The sequence below is a fragment of the Ailuropoda melanoleuca genome, chromosome 1 (genome assembly GCF_002007445.2).
Source record: "Ailuropoda melanoleuca isolate Jingjing chromosome 1, ASM200744v2, whole genome shotgun sequence".
In the NCBI taxonomy this organism is placed as follows: Eukaryota; Metazoa; Chordata; class Mammalia; order Carnivora; family Ursidae; genus Ailuropoda; species Ailuropoda melanoleuca.
Genome location: NC_048218.1, coordinates 10,414,043 through 10,434,217, shown reverse-complemented (window position 1 = coordinate 10,434,217; position 20,175 = coordinate 10,414,043). Strand labels below are relative to the sequence as shown.

Here is a 20,175-nt window from a genome sequence, read left to right as displayed (position 1 = left end):
CATTTTCATCCAGTTCATTTGGCATATTTGCTTTGTCATTCTCTCTTAATCATACACACTTTTCTGAACCTTTTGAGTGTGAAGTTGGAGACACCATTCCCCTCTACTCCTTAAGGACTTGGAGTATATTTGAGAGCGAGACAGTCACTCATAAAATCACAATATAATTACCAAATCTGAAAAGTAACAGTGACACAATATTTTAATCTGAAGTCTTAATTCAAATTTTGCTGTTCCAATATCCTTTTCTAGCAATTTTTTTTTTTTTTTAAGTTCAGAAGCTTTTATGTCTCTCCCCAGTTCCTCAGTTTTTTTGGTCTTTCATGGTACTGACATTATTGAAGTTTAGAGGCCATTTTGTGAACACCCCTACTCAAGCTGGGTTTTTTTTCCTTATGATTAGATTCATACTATGCATTTTTGGTGGGAATATGACATAAGCAGTAAAATGTCCTCAGAGCTTCATATCGGTAGGTGTGTGATGTGTGGTCCCGTTATTGTTGACACTAACTTTGATACTTAAGATAGCGTCTGCCAGGTTTCTCCATTGTCAAGTTACTGATTTTCTTTCTGCTAATTAATTTGTGGGGAAAAAATTGGAGATTACATAAATATCTTATTCCTCATCGAGCTTGAACCCCTGATTTCAGCATCCATAGGTAGTTCTTGCCTGAGCAAAGTTACTGCTATGATGGTGCAAAACAGTGATAGTTTTTGTTTTTGTTTTGTTTTGCTAATACTGAAATTAGTTTCCCTCTTTCCCCTTTTATTTATCAGTATGATCTCATTTACTGGGTTATAATCCATTACTGTCATTATTTTGCTCAAATGTTTCCAGATTTAGCCAGTGACACTCGGCAGGCCAGTTTCTGTATCCTTTATGACACATTTCCATCACACGCACACTTCCTTATTTCCTAAAACAGTGAGGTGTTTTCATGGTTATCTTGTGCTTTCCCTGCCCCCATCGGAATCAGGCATTTAAGTAGGGAATGGGATTTAGAAACCAAGGTCTGTGTGTGCTCATTCTTACAGGGGTAGACATGGCAATTCTTCCTGGCTCTTTTCAGTATACGTAGGTAGGAAATTTGTACAGACCTACCAATGCCTCCCAATTCTAAAAGAGCTCTAGAGGGTTCTTTTTAGCTTTCTCCCGTTCTATGTATCACCCTTCTCCAACTGCAAGAAATTGGGTAATTATGACACATTAACTCATTTTTTTTTTCAATTCTACAAATCCTTAGAATTTAAAGTTTTTGCATGTCAATAAATACCTTTAAAAGTTTTGCTGAATATGGAATTATAGATTGGAAGTATTTTTCTTCAGAGATTTGTAAGCATAAGACCATTTTTTCCCTAGCTTCTAATCTCAGTGCACTGGAATTTCATCATTATATGCCTTGAAAGTTTTTCACTCATTGTCCTGGCCCTCAGGGTCTCTTTCAATTCAGCAGTCCCATGTCTTTCATTTCTAGGATGATGATTCTCCCTGTTTTCTCCTTTCTGGAACCCCTTTTGTTCAACTCTTGGACCACATGTATTGGTCCAGTTAATTTCATACAGTCTTTTGTTTTTTAATTTTCTTAATTGTCTTTGACCTTTTGCTCTAAGGATGTTTCTAAACTTTATCTTCCAAGCCTTCTGTTGAAAAAAGAATTTCTCAGATGCTTAATTTTTCAATGCTCCTTTGTTCCCTGAATCTTTCTTTTTTATAGTCTCTTGTTTCATGAATACCGTATCTTCTTATCTCTGAAGATACTGTTTTCTCCTCCTGCTGTGTTTGTTTACTCCAGTGTCTCCCATATTGGGCCCTCATGTTAAACGCTTTTCTCAAATGTATGCTGGTCTTTGGTTATGGGCTTATATCGAACAGGATGCACTACCGAACGTGTGGGTGGAGCTCGTCAGCTTCATCGTTTGGCCTTGTGGCCTGGTTGTTTGTTGGATGACTCCTGAGGTATCTTTTGAACAGGTCAGATTCCCCAGAGAATATTCTTTGAGTTTTTGACTGAAGGATAAAAGGCCTTGGGCCATTCTTCTGGGAGCTAAGTGGGGAGAGAGCACAGGGGTCTCATTCAGTATGCATTTTTTTTTTTTTCGATCTCTTTTGGTATGGAGCCCCCACTTACAGCTGTGTGTGTGTCTTCCGGTCCACAGGTTTCTCTGTTTTGTCCGGTCCCAAGAGTAAACTTCCAAACATGCATCTAAGGATCCAATTATCCTTACACTTTTGCAAACTTTATTTTAGTCTCTCACTTCAACCCCACTTTCAGAGGTATAGCCCACTGTTGCCAGTTCTCGGATCTTTTGAGGAATTCTCCAGTGTAAGTGTGGTTGATTCTCGGTTTTCCACGTTGCTGCTTTCTTCCATCCGCTTGCTTTCTTTTAAAATTGAATTGCTGTTTTCCCATCTTCCTCGGTCTTGCAGAATTGTACCTTAAAAAAAAAAAAATCCCTTTACTATAGTTCTAGTAGGTTTTCAGGAGGGAGTATAATTAGATGCTTGTGTTGAATCTTCCAGCACCCTGGGAAGTCCTGGTATCCCCTCTTCACTTAGCATTTGAAAGTTGAAATTTCAGAGCTTACAGCCCATTTCTGCCCTTCCCATAAAGAACATGTTGACAGCCAGAAGCACAGTTGGAGTTTTAAAATTCTGCTTATCTTGTAAGTGCAAAGCTAATGATTGTTTACATTTTGAAGGGGCCTGAGAAATTGCATATTTGATTCTTCTATATAATGCATGAAGCCCACCTATCAAAACATTTTTCTGTGTGTGAAATTGAACATACATACTCAGTCCATGAAACATGAACAGCTTAGTGAATATGGTTAGCTACTGTTATTTGCAGTAGTTATGTTCCATAAAGTTGCCTCTAACACTGAGTTAGTGAATACTGAGTCATTGCCCCTTGGGGAAGCACATGGTTAGGTTCCTGTGAGCCTCTGGCTGGTCACCACATTTTAATTAACTGATCGATACATAACCTCATTTTTTTCTCATGAAGACATCATATTTAATATGTATTTTGATTCGTAATCAATGAGCTCAAAGCCTATAATAACATCCTAACTCATGCCCTGAATGAAGCCTATCTAATACATTGTTTTTCCCATAAGGCACATCACATCCTTCTTGCTCTTAGGGACCCTAAGCGCTTTACCTCACTCAGGGGCATTTTAAACAGCACCAACAAAAATGTGAAAAGCATGGCACTATGTAGGCCGCGAAAAAAGCACCTGCTTTACCATGGGAGATCTGAACCAAGCCAGAGCCTTGATTGTTGGACCTCAGCTGGGAATGTGCATATTGGGTGGCAGATTGTCCACCAGTCTCTGCACACGCTTGTCCTCAAATGACTGCGAAAGTGGTGGGAATGTTGATTTGGGGGTGAGCTTGTAGGTGAACTGGCATATATGCCTTCCGCAAATGATGGCGATAAGCTGTACATGTGAAGCAAACACCTGTGTAACCACCACCTATGGGAACTAGAATTTCATCAGTCCCCTGTCCCAGAATGTGCATTTTGCTTTCAGAAAGTTCTGATTTTAAAGGGGTTTCTTAGCTCCAGTCTGCCTCTTTAATTTGATAGTTTGGGTTCTGCCTCTGAAGTGTTATCTTCTTCTCTTTGAGTATTTGAAGATAAATATTCAAGATAAATATACTCTTAAGTCTCAAAATCAGGCTTCATCTTCTCCGGTCTCTTGGGTATGCAGCACAGGACTTGGGTTTCAGACCCTTTACCTGTCAGTCTTATTTTTTTTCTGGACAACTTTGAGGCAGTTGTATCCCTTTTTTTATGTGGCCTCCAAGTTTAGTACAGTACTCCAGAGTACACACTGAGGTTAGACTGTAGGATGGGAAATAAACCCAACAAAATGAGGACTGCCATTTCCTTGCCTTCACTCTCCTTCCAGTTGTAATACGAAATTTCATTGTCCTACCCTCTGGCTGACTCTCTGTATAATCCTGTTGCCTCTATCTTGTGTGTAGAGACAGCATGACTTGCTGCCTCAGTTTCCAGAAATTTTCAAAGCTTTTCAAAGTCTGAGTTCTGATGTATCCTATTCCCTGTACACTTTAGGAGTAGAATGTCCATTGATTCTTGATTATGTCCCAAGAATCTTGAGAAGTTTGGAGGCACCTTTATGAGCCTGGCTGTGTCTTTGTTTTGTTTCTGTCTTTTACCTGTTTATCCCTCACTCCTTGACGGTGCATCTGTTTTAACCAACAGAATACGCTTTAGCTTTATTAACGCATCTCTGTCTTTTGAAAACAAAATGGTGCTGTTTTCCTCTTTGCAGTTGAAGATCTTGTTTCTCCTTGAATTTTATGACTTGGCTTAACCTTTTCTTCCTTTCCAGTGAATTAAGTGCAGTCAACAACTTTCATCTCTCATCTTTCCATTTATTCTTTGACTTATGTATTCATCATTTATCGAACGCATTCTGTGTGCCAGGTTCTTTGCGCCTCCAGCGTCTAGTAAAGATGAGTAAGATGCGGCCTTGAAGAAGTTTAGTTCAGGAAGGGGACCTGCTCCTACATAGTTACACTGGCAAGATGGGTGTGAAATGAGAGGGATAACACATGGGATCGCAGACGAAAGTCACAGTTCTCCTAGGAAGCAGCTGAATCTTAAAGGATGTTTTTATTCCTTAAATTCCACTGTGCTATTACCCTGCTCCTCCCTGCTCTTCAGAGGAGTGTGATCCCTCAAGTGCCTTCCTCTTACCACTTGAATTAAGCACCACTGCAGCGGCCTGGTTGGTGGACACACTGTTGGTCTGTCGTTCAGTAGGGTGTGCAAATCTGACTCTTGCCAAGGCCCAAGTTTCTGAGTCTGTCAGTGCATACTTTTTTTTTTTCATTTTAATGTTTTTTTTATTATGTTAGTCACCATACAGTACATCCCTGGTTTCTGATGCAAAGTTCGATGCTTCATCAGTTGCGTATAACACCCAGTGCACCATGTAATACGTGCCCTCCTTACTACCCATCACCAGTCTATCCCATTCCTCCACCCCCCTCCCCTCTGAAGCCCTCAGTTTGTTTCTCATAGTCCATAGTCTCTCATGCTTCATTCCCCCTTCTGATTACCCCCCCTTTCTTTATCCCTTACTTCCCCTACCGATCTTCCTAGTTCTTATGTTCCATAGATGAGAGAGATCATATGATAATTGTCTTTCTCTGCTTGACTTAATGCTAAGTGAAATATGTCAGTGCATACTTTAAAAAATACTTCTTTTAACCCAGTCAACGAACACATTTTTGCTAAACTGTATACTGATGTTTAGAAGATTCACGGAATATAAATATTTTTTTATAACCCTTTTATCTCCACTCAACTAAATCTTTTGCCAGTTCTTACCTCCCCTAGTCTCCATGTCATTGCAGTGCTGCCCTCCTCCTCCTCTCTAAAGAGGCTGACCTGTAAGGCAAAGGCAAGGAACTGAATTGTGCATGAAGGGGAGCAATCAACAAGACAGGTAGCTTGATGATGATACCTGATTCCTGCTCTCACTATCAGTTTCATGCGCTTTGGCATTTCATTTACTTGCTGCCATAGTAACCAGGACTCCTGCCAGTCTTCCTCTTTCCCATCTTTTATTCATCTGTATGTGCATCTGGAGGGGGGATGGGGAAGATAGAAGTGGAAGTCTCACAGTAAAAGGGTGTGGATTTTCGAATGTCTAAAGAATAGGAAGCATGGCTATCTTAATTTTAGCATTGTTTCCAGCTGTTGAAGTAATAGCACAAGTAGTCCCCTGTTGGGGTTGTCATTTCTCCATTTCACATTCAGGGAGAGCTCCATTATTACTGTGAAAAAGTGGAGCTTTTATGTTTATTAGAGTTGTAGGAGATCACTGCTGAAAATCCTTTATAAACTACGGTTCAGCCCGAATCACTCATTTTTGAGATGATGAGAAGCCAGCCAACTTCATACTAGAATGTGGTTCTTACCTTTGTCTGCACCTGGAGTGCTAGTGCCCAGGATTCTTAAATTCCCAGGCCACTTGAATCAAAGTATCTGAGATGAGACATAGGCCTCTTGTTTTTAAAGTTCCTCAGATGATTCCGGTGTGCTCTAGAGGAATGCCTTGGTGATACTGCCCTTTTCCTTTGATTTACCCGGATCGTGAAAGGGATAGTTGATTGTATGCAGTTAAGCCTCCAGATTTGGCCTTAAATAACATCTGATTGATATTCCTTGACTTGAGACCTGGGAAACAAGTGGATTATTTAAGGAGCAAAACTGCATTATAGTTGAACAGAGAATTGCTGTTAACCTAGGCCCATAAGTAACTGACAACTAGTAAATTCATATATAAAGTTGGATCTCATGTAATCATGACTTTCTTCTTGCTCTGTGTGTTAGTTCTTTAAATTTATTCATTTCTAACCTTTTGATACCAAGACTGGTGTTGATGTCTCACTGTGGGCTGGCTGCAGGGGTCCTTTGGATGCCTACTGCATTTTGCAGCTGAAGTCACTTTACTGGTCATCCTGCTACCTTTACATTGGCAAATTCAGCCAAGCTATGAAGTGTGACTCTGCTTTATTATTTGCCCTTTGTTACTGGCACACAATAATTTATGTAGAACTCAAGAGTCATTGGACTCTTGCTCCTCAGATTTTTTTTTTCTAACATTTTTCCCTGGGTTCTTTTTATTTTCATCACGTGCTCCAAAGAATACTTTTTTTTTTTTTAAAGATTTTATTTATTTATTCAACAGAGATAGAGACAGCCAGCGAGAGAGGGAACACAAGCAGGGGGAGTGGGAGAGGAAGAAGCAGGCTCACAGCAGAAGAGCCTGATGTGGGGCTCGATCCCACAACGCAGGGATCACGCCCTGAGCCGAAGGCAGACGCCCAACCGTGGTGCCACCCAGGCGCCCCCAAAGAATACTTTTTTATGTCTGATTTCCCAGGTCTCAAGAATCTCAGTCCTGGCTACATGGCTGTAGAATATGGTCAAGTTCTTCTTATGTTTCTCATCCCCTTGATTTCACTGTCCACTGAGTTCTCAGGGCCAGACTCAGCCTTGTCCTGTCACAACTCCTTGGTTGGCTCTGATTCTAGAACCATTGATCTCGAGGGCCCTGTCTTACAGATTTCAGGTTTTTCTCTGATTATCAAGAAATGGAGCAGACAGTGTAAAAGCTCATATGCTGTAAGTACAGCTTGCAAGTCTCTTCCAGTAACCACTGAGCTATCCATCGATACCTCTCTGATTATTATATTATTAAAAATCTATATGGATGTGGAGTCAGCAAATGAGTTCCAAATGTTTGAGGCACAGGTTTGGGACTTCAACACAGTATTCGCAAATTATGGCATCCATAGTAAGGTAACAAACAGTTGGCACAGATTTAGGGGGAGAAATCCATTTATTTATTTATTTAAATTAAGTTAATTAACATGTAATGTATTATTAATTTCAAAGGTAGAGGTCAGTGTTTTGTCAGTCTTATATAACACCCAATGTTCATTACATCACATACCCTCCTTAATGTCCATCACTCAGTTACCCCATCCCCCACCACATCCCCTCCAGCAAGTTTGTTTCCTTTGATCAAGAGTCTCTTATGGTTTGTCTCCCTCTCTGATTTTTTCCTTGGAAGAAATCCTTTTAAAATCAAAACAAAACAAAACTGAATTTTTCTCAACAGAAGTTTGTTTCTAAAACACCTTTTATTGCTCATTGTAAAAAATCAGATAATAAAGTGTAAAGAAAAAAGAAAAACAGAATAGTCCTCTTGTCTTACTGCTAGGGAAAAATAGTAACATTTTGCTGTATATTCATCCAGACCTTTTCTCCATGTATGTGTACATAAGTATTTTTTTTATTTAAAAAAATATGGATTGACCTTGTATGCTGAGTTTTAATTTTGTTACAGTATTTTTATGTCTTATATAAGGATCAACATCCTTTTTCTAAATGGTTGTATCATACTGATTGATTCATTGAAAATAATTTAGTGAACCAGTCTTCTATTAATGGACAACTACCTTTTTATTCACTGTCCTAATAACTTTATGGTGAGATTTTTTTATAGCTAAGTTTTTGTGCATGGTTATGGCAGTTTTCTCAGAGTAAATTCTTAGAAGCGGCTGTGGGATTAAAGGTATACACATTTGAAACTCCTATGTCCTGCCATTTGCCCCCAGAAAGTTAACATTTTTACCAGTAGTGTAGGTGAAAGTTTGAGGAAACTGAACGCAACGTGCTAAACAAAAAACCTGCCTTGAGTTGTTAAAAGCAATGGCTTCTGTGTGTACCGAACACAGTGCCCATGTTGATTCTGCCCCGAATATAAATTCCATCCGAATCTTCCTGTTCTTCTGTCCTGCTGTTAGTCTAGACCTGCCCTGAGAGCGCCCTAACTGACCCTCTTTCCGCCTCTGGAAGAAGTATTCTGCTGTGGGTCCGGCCGCAGTCCGCCCTCTCTAGCCCCCCAGTCACAGGTAGCTGCTCCTTTGGAGTTCCTGTAACATGGGTACTTTTTGCGTCAGTCTTGTCTCTGTTTAACTTCCTTTTTAGTCAGTTTACCTACATGTGTCTGTCTTCATGTCTATATCGCAAACTTTTAAAGGGCTGGGACTTCGTGTTTCACATCCCTGTGGCTGCCTTTTTGGAGGTTGATTTCACCATGAGCAACCCAGAAAATACTTGGCTTTAAGAGGCCTTTGAGAGGACTGTTTCCAGATTAAAAAAAATTAGGTGGAGCCTTAAGAAATGGGCAGTTTCATCAGGTTCAACCTGTATTTCTGAAAACCCACAGAATGTGATATGCGCAGTTTTCTCTCCCTCCTTTTCCAGACATCAGGAATACACTTCCTCTTTACAACTGATTTGTGTCATTAAAATTATTTTAAAATTATTCCCCAATAAAGATTTCTAGGTGGTCTCATAAAGATGATGATGTAAATTAAATACCATATTCGTGGGTGCTTTTCACTTGCTCTACATTTTAGCCACTTTTAGGGCTCTGTAACTTTGTTAAATGGTCACATGATAGGTCTGTACTGTGAATGCACAGTTTCTAATCTAAAATTATTTTTAAAATTTGAGGTACAGTTGCTTATAAAAAAAGTTTTTCAGTGCATGTTACTGTTTGTTACTTTCCTAGTGCACCATATGGATGTTGGTTCCCTTCTCTTTTCCCATCCTTCCCCACTTTTGAAGGCCTGTTAAGTCTTTGTTCAATAGCTAGTCCATATTTGTTATAAATGGTCTTGTAAATATGATCATGGGCAAAGTAGTAGAGTGGTACAGTTCTACTTCTAGAAGCATTTTCTATCTGTGACCTTTGAAAAAGCCTATAAAGTTTACTATTCTGGTCACTTAACCCATAAGTTATACAGTGTATAATAGTACATACTATGTAGTCATGTCTGAACGTGCATTTATATAGCGCTTTATTTTTTTAGTGTCCTAGATTTGTCCTTCCTGAATCTTACACTAATTTTTAGAATAGCTTCTGTGCTTAATACTTTTTAATCCTTAATTACCTAGAGGACTGCAACTGTTGATTCCAATTGTGGGGCAAAAAGGGGTTCTCTGAACATAAAAATATTTTGTAAAACAGTTCCTGTGGAACCATTTTCAGGGTTGGCCTTTGCAGGTGTCGTGAGGCAGGGCTGGCGCTTGACACATCTTGAGATAGATGGTTGTCCCTTCTGTTCTCCCAAGGTCCCTTAGTGACAGAACTTCCCTTAAAGCCTGTTCTGCTCTTAAAAGGTGCTCACAGGTTTTCTTTTTCAATTGCTGTCAGAATCTCAATGCAAAATTTCAAGGAAATTTTTTTAAGGAGATAAATCTTGGAATTAAGATGCAGCAGAGAACGAGAAAGGCTTTCACATTTACATTTCCCCAGGTTTTGACAGTTTTCTGACCTGGCTCCACCTTCCATAAATCCTCCCTGCTCCGGGGAGTTGCACACCTCTTTGTTAAGTGAGAAAGGTGAGGTGTACTGGGTGCTGAATGCTGTTCAGGGTGCATTCTATGCCTTTTATTTCCTGCGGAACTGTGAGGGGGCTGTAGTGAGAACTGAGTGCATCTGAGGGCCACCGGCTTTAAAATCTTAATTGTTGCCAGAGAGTCTAATTTACAAGATAATTTTGTTGACAGGCTTCTCTTCTGGGACGAACATATGTTTAATTAGATAAAACATTGGTTATTGACCAATGGTATTTTATAGTACTCCCATGACTTCTTAGTTTAAGTAACCTTACTGAAGGAGGATTTTATTTTGCTGGCAAGTAGAGATGTTGTCCTTCCTTTTATTTTTCCTATCTGTTTGCTCTCATCTTTATTGTAGAAACTTTGTCCATTAGAACCTCTAGAACTATAGTTTTCAAAATGTAGCCCGAGGAGCCTGGGCCTCCTAGGGACCCTCTCAGGAAATCGTTACAAAAGCAGTAGTGGGTAGAATAGCTGGGACCTTAATATAAATCCAGGCAGTACCACCAAACCTTACTTGACATCAGTGTGTTCCTCGCCACTGTGCAATTGTAGTTTTTTTTAAAAACCCAATTTTACTTCAAAACGTCCTTCAGAATGATGGGTGGTGCCAGAATATTATTGGAATTTAGTCTTGGCAAGGGCTTTAGAAGTTAGCCAGTCCAGCTTCCCACCCGATGCAAAGACTGATTCAGTGGTCATCCTGTATCTTTGCACTTCTAGTGATGGGAGGGAGGCTCGCTGCTTCACGTCGCAGCCCATCTCGTTCATATAGCTGGAATTTTCAGGAGTGTGTGGCTTACATATTGAGGCTCTGTTTCTCTATAATTTTTACTCTTTGATTCCTGTCTGAACCTCAGGGTCTGATCAAAATATGACCTATTTTTTTTTCAGAGTAGCCCTGCAAATTTTGGATTTTCTCAGAGTCTTCTTTTGCAGCCTGAATACCAGTAGTTTTAGTAATTAATAATAAGACCAAAATCGGTAATTTTGTCCAGTGTGAATTTTTTTAAGTATTGCTTAGTGTAAATTTTTTGGATAGTACTTTATCTTATCAGCAAATAATTAGAACAGTCTAAGTTTAATATTTATATTTGCATATATACTTGGGCTTGCTATCTGAAATACATGAATATTTAGTTTCACTTCTATTAAATGAATTCTGGATTCTTTTAAACTATAGTATTAGTATTAACAGCATTTTGGCACTACATAAAATAAATAGAAAAATACTAGTATTGTCATTTTGCTTGCTTCAATATTGCTGCTACTAAGTGACAGTGAGCTATGTTGTATATGAAAAGTGGCTTCAAATTGTAGTAGAGATTGGAGGAAACTTAGCGTTCCTCAAGAGAAAAAAAGGGAGGAAGCAAGCAAGAGAGATGGAATTGATATATTAATTTACTTATTTAACCACTATTTCTAGTGCCCGCCGCCTGGTATGTGGAGTGTTTTAGACTTTGGGAGTACAGTTGAGTCCATGATGGACAAAAGTCCTTGTTCTCTTGCAACTTACATTCTAGTGATGAAAGAATATTTACAGATTGCCACAAGTACTGTACAGAAATGGGATGACGGAGTACCTGGGATGTGCGGGGCACTTTTGGGTGATAAGAATATCAGGATGAGGAGCACAGAAGAAAAGAGAGGGAGACAACTTTCAAACTTTGTACGTCCCTAGGATATTTTGAGAATTACAGTATAAATGTCGTTTGTGTGAATCTTGTAGAGTCAGAAAGTTTGTTGGGAACCACTGATTTCGCACACGAGAAAACTGAGGCACAGGTTTAAAAATGAATAAATTTTAACAATCTATCTGGGGTTGTAACTCATTTGTGAATGAGCTGGGACTGGAATCCAGTTTTCCTAGTTCCCATTCACATTCATTCATTGTTTCTTTTCCATAGTTTTTTTGAAGTGAACGTTTTTAGCCCCTTAGTCTGTGCCTTGCCAAAATTGTGTTTCATTGCCATATGGTGGATTGGAGGAAAGTCTTAAGGAGCTGCTTTCAGATGGGATGGGAGAAGCCTATGAGAAGCACACACAACCTTTCTTAGAATACTTGGAATTAAATGGCTCAGAGACCTTGTGAATGGGAATTATGGCAGCAAGATCATTTATTTCCTGTAGGCTGTATGTTCTTACAAATTGAACATTGTGCTGGGTTGGATTGAGGAGAACTTTTTGTTTTGTTTTGTTTTGAAGCCAAAGAATTTTATTTTCATAGAGCTATAGGCTTCACCAGATGAGGAAAGTTGAAGTTGGCACCCTGGGTTGATTAGGAGATGAGGAGCTTGGTGGTTGGACTGGAGAATCTGTAGTCACTTCTGTGAACCCTGTGGTGATGCGAACGGCCAGGCTGATGTTGTTCAGGCAGGTTAGTGCCATGGGTGTCTACCTGATGACCCATCCCAGGGGGCATTCTCTGTCTGCATACCTCAGTGGCCCAGGCTCATGGTTTTTCAGATTGCCATTGTTGTTATTTAAAACATCTTACATTTTATCCTCTTGACTGGTTCATTCCCCTTTAACTACTAACTTGCTCACGTTCCCTGCCTCCTAAGACATTCTGCTCAAACTTTGCCCCCCGCCCCGGGCCCCTGTCCTTTTTCTTTCCCTTCATTGCTGTCACACCTCTGCCACGGAAAGTTAACATCTAGCTTCTAGCCCCATCCTGCTGTGTGACCAGGCGGCCACCATACTGTGGCATTTGCTTCCTTTTCATCCTCTACCCTATCGTTCTGGAGTCTGCGTCTTCCCTGAGTTTCCATGACAAGGTGGGCCCGATTTTCCTTGTACTGTTTGACTACCTTTTCTGTTTGCTTCTCTTACTTCAGGTTCCCTTGTCGGCCCCCACATGGTTGTGTTCCCCCAAGGTTCTGTTGCTCTCTTCTCCCCCTGCACACTCCCTCCACGATCTTCCCTATTCCTGGGGCTTCAGACAGCCCTTCTGTGCAAATGATTCTTAAATGGGTAATTCTAACCCGCCCTGTTGTTTTGAGTTTAAGGTTTACATCTTGAGACCTCAACCTTGAGGAGCTGTGGGCAACTCAAACTCAGCATGTCAAAATCATCTTTTTATTGTCCCCAACCAGCTTCTGCAGATTTCCCTCTAGCTGTTGGTAACAGTACCATTTTCCCAGCCTCCCTATCTTGGGGCCTCTCCTTTGCTGGGTCTCTGCCTCATTCTTGTTCTCCACGTTAGCTTAGCAGCATCTTCTCAGGTTTACCCTATAAAGTATCTTTGCTTCCAAAGTTCTTTTGTGTATACATATGTAAAGAGAAAGATCTGCAAAGAAGTTCACCGAAGTGTTTAAAGTCTTTGATCTCAGGGTGGTGGGATTTTGTACTGTTTGAATTTTGTTTTTTTATCAGGTATTTAGTATATATGTGCTTGCATGCAGCCTTTTACCTCTCATCCCTCCTGTGTCCTGATCGTCACCCAGGGGAGCTCCTCCGAGCTATTTCCTCAGTGCACTCATATGTTCTTGCCTTTGCTCCTTTACTCAGAGCCTGTTTCATTGGTTTTTTGCATCTCCTATTGTCACTTTTCAGGGCTCCTCTCAAACTTTTCTTTAATGCATTCATTTTCCCAATTGAATGTGCCTTCTTTCACAAGCTCTCCGGTCTCTGTGTCACTTCCTGTGTTCTGCCCTCTGGTTCTTCTGAGGTGGCTTTTTGTGTTAATCCCTTTATTAGATTGTAAGCTCCAAGAGAGCAGAGATTGGGTCTTACTCGTCCTTTTCCCCTTTTGGTTATAATCCTCCCTATTTTTCTTTGGGGACAACCCTCTTTCCCACTGGTTGTAGTTCTGGTGGGATGGTCAATCAAAGTGTCCTGCCAAGAGGATGGGATGCTCTTCCCCTGGAATTTGGATTTTGAGTCATGGGATACGAGGACTGACAATGATTGGCGCGGATTCATCCTGGCCCAGGTGCTCTGAAGAAGCCATTTTTTAGTTCCTGCTTCCCAGACCCCTGCAGCTGCTCTGGTTCCTGAACTCTCCAAGGCCTGGTTCTTCAGATTTTCCTTCGTATCTGTGAGCTATCTCATATCCTTATGCTAAATGTCTCTCTCTTTAAATTTTAAGTTAGCTGGACAGTTTCCGTTGCTTTTTTCCCTGCCAGTAGAGCTGTTGTGATTGGAACTGGCCAGACTTAATTGTTCTAGTTCTTCTATTGATTCTGATATGTTTTTTTTTTTCTCTTTAAAAATGAAAACAAAAAAACAGCCAGAGACTGCTGCTGCTTTGAAACGTACGATAGAAGCCCTGATGGACAGAGGGGCGATAGTGAGGAACTTGGAAAATCTGGGTGACCGGACACTGCCTTATAAGATTTCCGCCCACAGTCAGCAGCACAGTAGAGGAGGGTAAGTTTCTTCCTGAGTCTTGACAAATGTCCTTGATAGGCGGTAAAGAATGCTGTTTAGTTCATCTTAGAAATGATTGTAATTTCTCAGTAGATCTCTATTGCGCCAGGTGGTGTACGGGTACATGCTCACGTGGCGTTGGGGTTTCAATGGGCTCCAGTAAAGCTGGCCCATAGTAAACCATAATCAGTACAAAAACAAGTCATGCGAGGAGCAACAGGTGTATAAGCCTTTGATTGCGGGAAACTTCTCTTGTCAGCCTAAACACTGCTTTCCCTTGACATTTCTTCAGCTTTGCCTTTAAAATGCCTCAGTGAGCAATGTGTGGTCCACATGCTCGGTGCATCCTTTGTAAATAATGTGGGTTGCAGGTAACAAGCAAAAGGTGCTCTGGGTAATGCGTATAACAGCATCTGACCCACAATAGAGAAGTGGTTTTATGTACTCCAAACAATAATCACAGTTCTGTTACGAAATTTTTTCTCAGAAAAGTATATAGCACCTTCCGCAAACATGTCGAAGATTTGACTCTGTAGTAATAGCTATCCTTGTAGAAATTCTTTGTTATCGGTTTGCTTGTTGAGTTGATCTGAAGCTTCTCTGACCTGATTTCTGGTTTGGAGGAGAAATCTTCTGAATTTGTTGAGTTTCATAGAAGTGTAGTGATAGAGAAGATGGAAATCAGTTTTTAGTAGTGGGAAAGTCCAGGAGTTGAAGACTCCTTTCCCCTCTGATACTTGCCAGCTGTGTGGCCCTCACCAAGTCTTTAGCTTCTCTGATTCCTGCTTCCTTGGATACTGAACTCAGGGGTCGTTCTCCCATCCACATTGTCGTGGGGATCAAGTGACATCATCTCTCGAAGTGCTGTGTGGACAGCGCGGAGTGTGGATGGTGCCGCGCTTATCCACGTGGAGCTGGGGGTCTCGTGCAAGTGCTGTCCGCAGGAGAGGCCTGTGTGCAGTCACGCCTCACACTGAGACTTTCTTACTGCATTTAAAGCTCTGCCGAGGTGGGGCACATACTGCAGATTTCGTCTTTTGATTGCTTCACCTTGTTTTGTGCTGGTGTTGAGCTTCTTGAGAACACCTCTGAAGAGCGTGCCTGTGGCGTTGCTAGGCAACGTGAAATGCACAGTGGCGATTCCTATTCCACAGTAATAGCGGAGAGGGATGGAGATTGTGTGTGCAACATTTTTTTTAAACTTAACCACAAAGGGGTTTCATTTTAACAGCAAGGCTATGAATCCTTTTGCCTTTTTGTTTAGAAAGGAGCATATAAAATTTAGCTAAGGATTATTAGCCAGGTTCTTGGTTGGAAGGCACTGGACAGGGAGAGAAGCCTGTTCCCTCATCCATGTGCTTTCAGGGATGTGCACTAGGGGTGCTTTCTTCTGCCCTCTTTCCAAGGAGAATTTGTTGAGGGTTGATGTGACCAGCATTCTAGAATTTGCACTTCTCGCCAGTGCTTGAGTAGTGCTGATGCTGCCTCCCGAGGACCACACTTTGAGAGCTGCTGTATTAACTCATTGGTTGTCAGGCCTTTGTGTGCAGTGCTGGGGTTGGGTGGTGCTGTTTTTCTTTTGCGGATGGAGTAAATTCAGATCCTGGACGAACTGCCCTGGAACTAAGCTCGAACTGTTGACAACACTTAGCCCTACTTTCCGGGTTCCTGACGCGGTGCATGTGCCCCACCAAGGACTCTTTTCTGTCACTTCGTTCATTTACATTTAAAGATTTTATCTCTGGTTCTTCTACTTTCAGACTCCTCAGCAAAGGAGGAGCAACATTCATAAAGTGTAACATATATGTGTGTCGTGTACAGACACAGGACCTCCTTCCTCTTTGGGGAGTTTCATGGTATAAACTTGTTTTTCTGGGATTAATGAATGTCTGGTATGTATTTGTTTAAGGTAATGTTTTCCAAAGTGTGGTCTCTGAAATACTAGTTATATAGATAAGCTCCACCAAAAAATGGTGTGTGTGTGTGTGTGTGTGTGTGTGTGTGTGTGTGTGAGAGAGAGAGAGAGAGAGAGAGAGAGAGAGAACGCGCAAGCTGTTAGGTGTGGGATTCTTTGCACAGTCTGATCCCTTCTAGAGATGCGCAGCATACGTGAGTGTAATAATGGTGAGAAGCCCTCCAGTAAGTTGCCTTCATTTATCAACTTTATTTGTTACCTTTTATTTTTGTAACACTCGTTAATATTCTTCACAGTAACTTTCGGTAAAAGAGGAGATGAGAGGTAATGTATTTTGGAGTTACGGTGTAAAGATTTAAAATTGAGTGGTGTTTCAGGTGTCTGTAGTGTCGAGCGTAAGGGTAGTCTGATATTCTCTTGACTTTAGCCAGTCCTCCCCTTAGGTCACTACCCGCAGTGATGTTTGTACCTGGCTTTTTTTGTTCACTTGATAAGGTCTATGTGTGCACTGCACTTAGCCACATAGGGTGTTACAAACGTGCCGGGATTATGTGCTGGGTGCTGGAGAGGCTCAATTTTTTGACGTGATAAAGAAGAAACAGTGGACTTGTTTGTTACGAACTTAGCATTCAAAAGTTTTTAACTCTTGGGACATCCTTGGAGGCATGCCTGGCATGTGTCTGTAATTTTGGTGAGGCGCTGGTTTGAATCCTGAGGTTGGTATTTTTTAGCTGGCTAACGAGTGAGCCTAGATGCCCTCCAAGAATCCACATCACATTGTGTAACTGTTGGTATTATGTGTTTGTTGCTCTTAAACTTTATGGGAGGAAGTGTATATGTCCTGGTGGTATTCCTAGGTCTTGGGATGGTTCTTGTAATTGTTGTGGTTCCTGGTTAAAAGGAGTTTTCAGTCGAATCAGGGACTTGCCTGCGCATCGCTAACCTAGGCACCAGCCAAAGAGATACAAGGGCAGGGGCCTAGCACAGCAGGGTTCACCTGGCCTGGCTGACAACCAGTCTCTCTACAGTTGCTTCCCATCTTTTGGGTGATTTCCTCTAGCATTCTCCATCCTTGCCTCCTTCCTCAAATCCCTCCCGCTGCTCCACACATGCCAAGTAGGCCCAAAAGAAAGCTGTGAGGGTAGAAAAGTGCATCAGTGGGAGAGATACTGCTGCCTCAGGGTTGTCCGGGGGTCTCCACAGGGGAGGAGGTAGTACCTGGTGGTATTACGATATCAAGTCTGTGAGCAGTATATGCCAAAAAATCAAGTACACTTATTGTATGCCAAATGTTAGTTAAATTGTCTCCCAGGTGATGTGAATTAGACCAGGAAGGAATTAACCAGATGCCCCCATTGCTCTTTGGGCCACGCTGGGGTGGTTGGGAAATTTGGGTTTTCTGGACCAGATTTCTAGATGGAGGCTCTGGCCTTACCACCTGTTGTCTGCAGGCAGCGTCTGGAAACGATTGGAGCCTGACTCACAGCTGGGGAGGAAGGTGGGGGGGTAGGCCTTACAAGTTCTGAGATTCCTTCTCAGCTCTGGATTTGCTTTCGTCTCCTGGGGGCTCATAGGTTTTCTCTGCTTTGTACCTTCAGATGCTCACCTTAGTACCTTCATCAACTCTGAGAAAGGAAAGGTTGGTGTAGAGATTCTTACTGTATTCCTCAGAGTCTAAAAGGTGACGGTGATGTGACATATGCAGAGGGGAACAGTGGTGGGGTTGCTAAAAAGGGACAGGCATTTTCTGAGTCGGGGTGGCAGGCGCCCGCTGCCAGAAGCACTCCGGTGTCAGACGCCAGGGCTGCACGTACTAGTGTAAGGCTCTTTTTCCACTAGATGGGGCTGGACTGAGACTGAGCCGGCTTTCTGGTGGAGGCCAGAGAACTGTAGAAGACTGCAGTCCCTGCTTTGGTGTTGGGCTTGTGCTTGTTTGGAAAGGGATGCCCCTGATGGGCTTTGACCGTTTTTTACCAGGTCTGATTTTACTGCACTGAGATAGGACTTACTCCAGAAGGGATGTGGAAAGGAACTCACTTACGTGGCGAAGGAGGATTTTCTTGCCTGTTTTGCCCCTTTCTCCATTCTCATCTGTATTAAAATGTGAATAGGTGCTTATAAGATCTGCTGGCCTACAAATAAGATACCCTTCTATTTACGGGTAAGCAGGATGACAAAAATAACTGGCTCTGTGGTGAATCAGTGGAATTTTACTGACTCGTTCCCCAAATGTGTCTGCAGCTTACTCCAAGAGAGCTGGCACCCTCTCTAGAGGAGATTGATTCTTCTCTGTAGTTTTCCTGTTAGCTAACATTTCCATGTTCTCGTGCTTTCCTGCCAGCATCAAGTCCAGGCCAGCATCCTGACCGTTCTTGTGTGAAGGGGCTCCACAACTGGGTTTCAGGACAGAGCTGCGGTGGCCTTGAGGTTTCTTTTCTAGTGGCAGCGTCTTGAGATTTGTAAGGATTCTGCACTCGGTGTAGTGGTTTTAAAAATGTATGAGACCCAACAGATATAAAAAGAAATAGGGCTTTTCCATGCAGAGGTTTCCTTGGTTTTAAGGTGAAGAATTCACTGTCTCAGTGAAGCCTGAATCCAGCAAGGTTTAACTGATACAGTTGAGAAACTGGCATTCAGATGGATCTGTTTCCTATCCTCCAAAGGGCTCGGAGATGCTTCATGGTTTCAAATCCCTCCCATCCCCCTCCTCCACCCCCCACCCACCGTGAGCCACTGAGCGCTTCAGTGGAAATTTCCACTTGTCTGCTAGGGGGAAGGGGAGGCTGTGAGTGTGTGCCTGTGTCTGAGAGAAACAGAAACAAAGAATATAACTCAAATTCAGGCAAGCGCTTTTACGATAAACTTGTAAATAACAGAGTTAAGACAAAAGCGAAATAAAAAAACAAATGATGACTGTTACGTGTAGGAGCACCGCAAGAAGACAGATATCTTCCCTCAACAGCCTGGGGGGCAGGCGGGGGTGGGGTGGCGACAGCTTAGGCAGAAGGTGACTGAGTGAGACTAGGGGTAGGACCCCAGAGAGGAGGAGCCAAAAGCTAGTGAGAGCTGCTGGCTCCCTGGGGAAGCCAGTGCTGTGGATAAAGCGCTCCTGGTGGCGGGGTTTTCCAGGATTGGGCTGTCTGTCCTGGGGGAGGCATTCTCTGGGTCTTCTCAGATCCCTGGGGTTTCAGTCATGGTAGTGGAGAGATTGGGAGTGTGGAGTGTCTTAAGAAATACAAAGGAGGGTCAGTTATGACCTTGAACACCACATGGGCAGGTTCTGCCTATGAAATCGTTCCCTCCACCTTTTGGACACTGGACTCTGCAGCGAGAGGTGCGTTAGCAGATTGAACCTCTGTTCGTCCTTTCTCTCCTTGCCTGCTGTCCGCCATCTCTGTCTTTCCACTTCGACAGGGCTGTGCTGCATAAGTGGTCGGTGCTATTCTGTAGAAGAGAGAGAGGCTTGGGTAAAGCTGCCTTCTACCTTGTAGATGAAGTGATTCTATAATTAGAACCACACATGGGAAACCACACCTTTAAATGTAAACACTGCTGGGCTTTGTGTTTCAGGCAGGGGTGATGCTGACGTCAGCGCTGGCTACCTGACGTGAGGAAGCACTTCACGGTGCCACTGAGCAGCACAGGGTTGAAGGGGCTGGGGATGGATAATCTGATTCAACTTTCGATGACTACACTGGGTTTTCCAGAATGATTTGTCCATTTACTGATTTAATGGTTGATTAGAGAATGAAAAACTCCTTGGAGAACTTCTTTTTTTTTTTTTTTTTTCCTTTTTGGAAAGCCAGCTTTGAGGTATGTTGAGGCACTTGAAATTGTAGTCATAATTCCCAACTATTCTAGCTTAAATTGTGAGGATGGAGGTAAGAAAGAGTCCACATGGGTTGTGACTTTGGTCTTGTTTTTGGT

At 42.1% G+C, this 20,175-nt stretch overlaps 1 protein-coding gene across 1 annotated transcript in view; it reads left to right on the top strand.

Moving 5' to 3' along the window:
* The window catches only part of MRPS6 (mitochondrial ribosomal protein S6), a 62,711-nt gene that overhangs the window by 33,966 nt on the left and 8,570 nt on the right, over positions 1 to 20,175 (top strand). Inside the window, exon 2 of the mRNA XM_034655952.1 lies at positions 14,194 to 14,333. Within this exon, the coding sequence (XP_034511843.1) occupies positions 14,194 to 14,333 (140 nt within the window). The remainder of the gene's footprint in view (positions 1 to 14,193; positions 14,334 to 20,175) is intronic.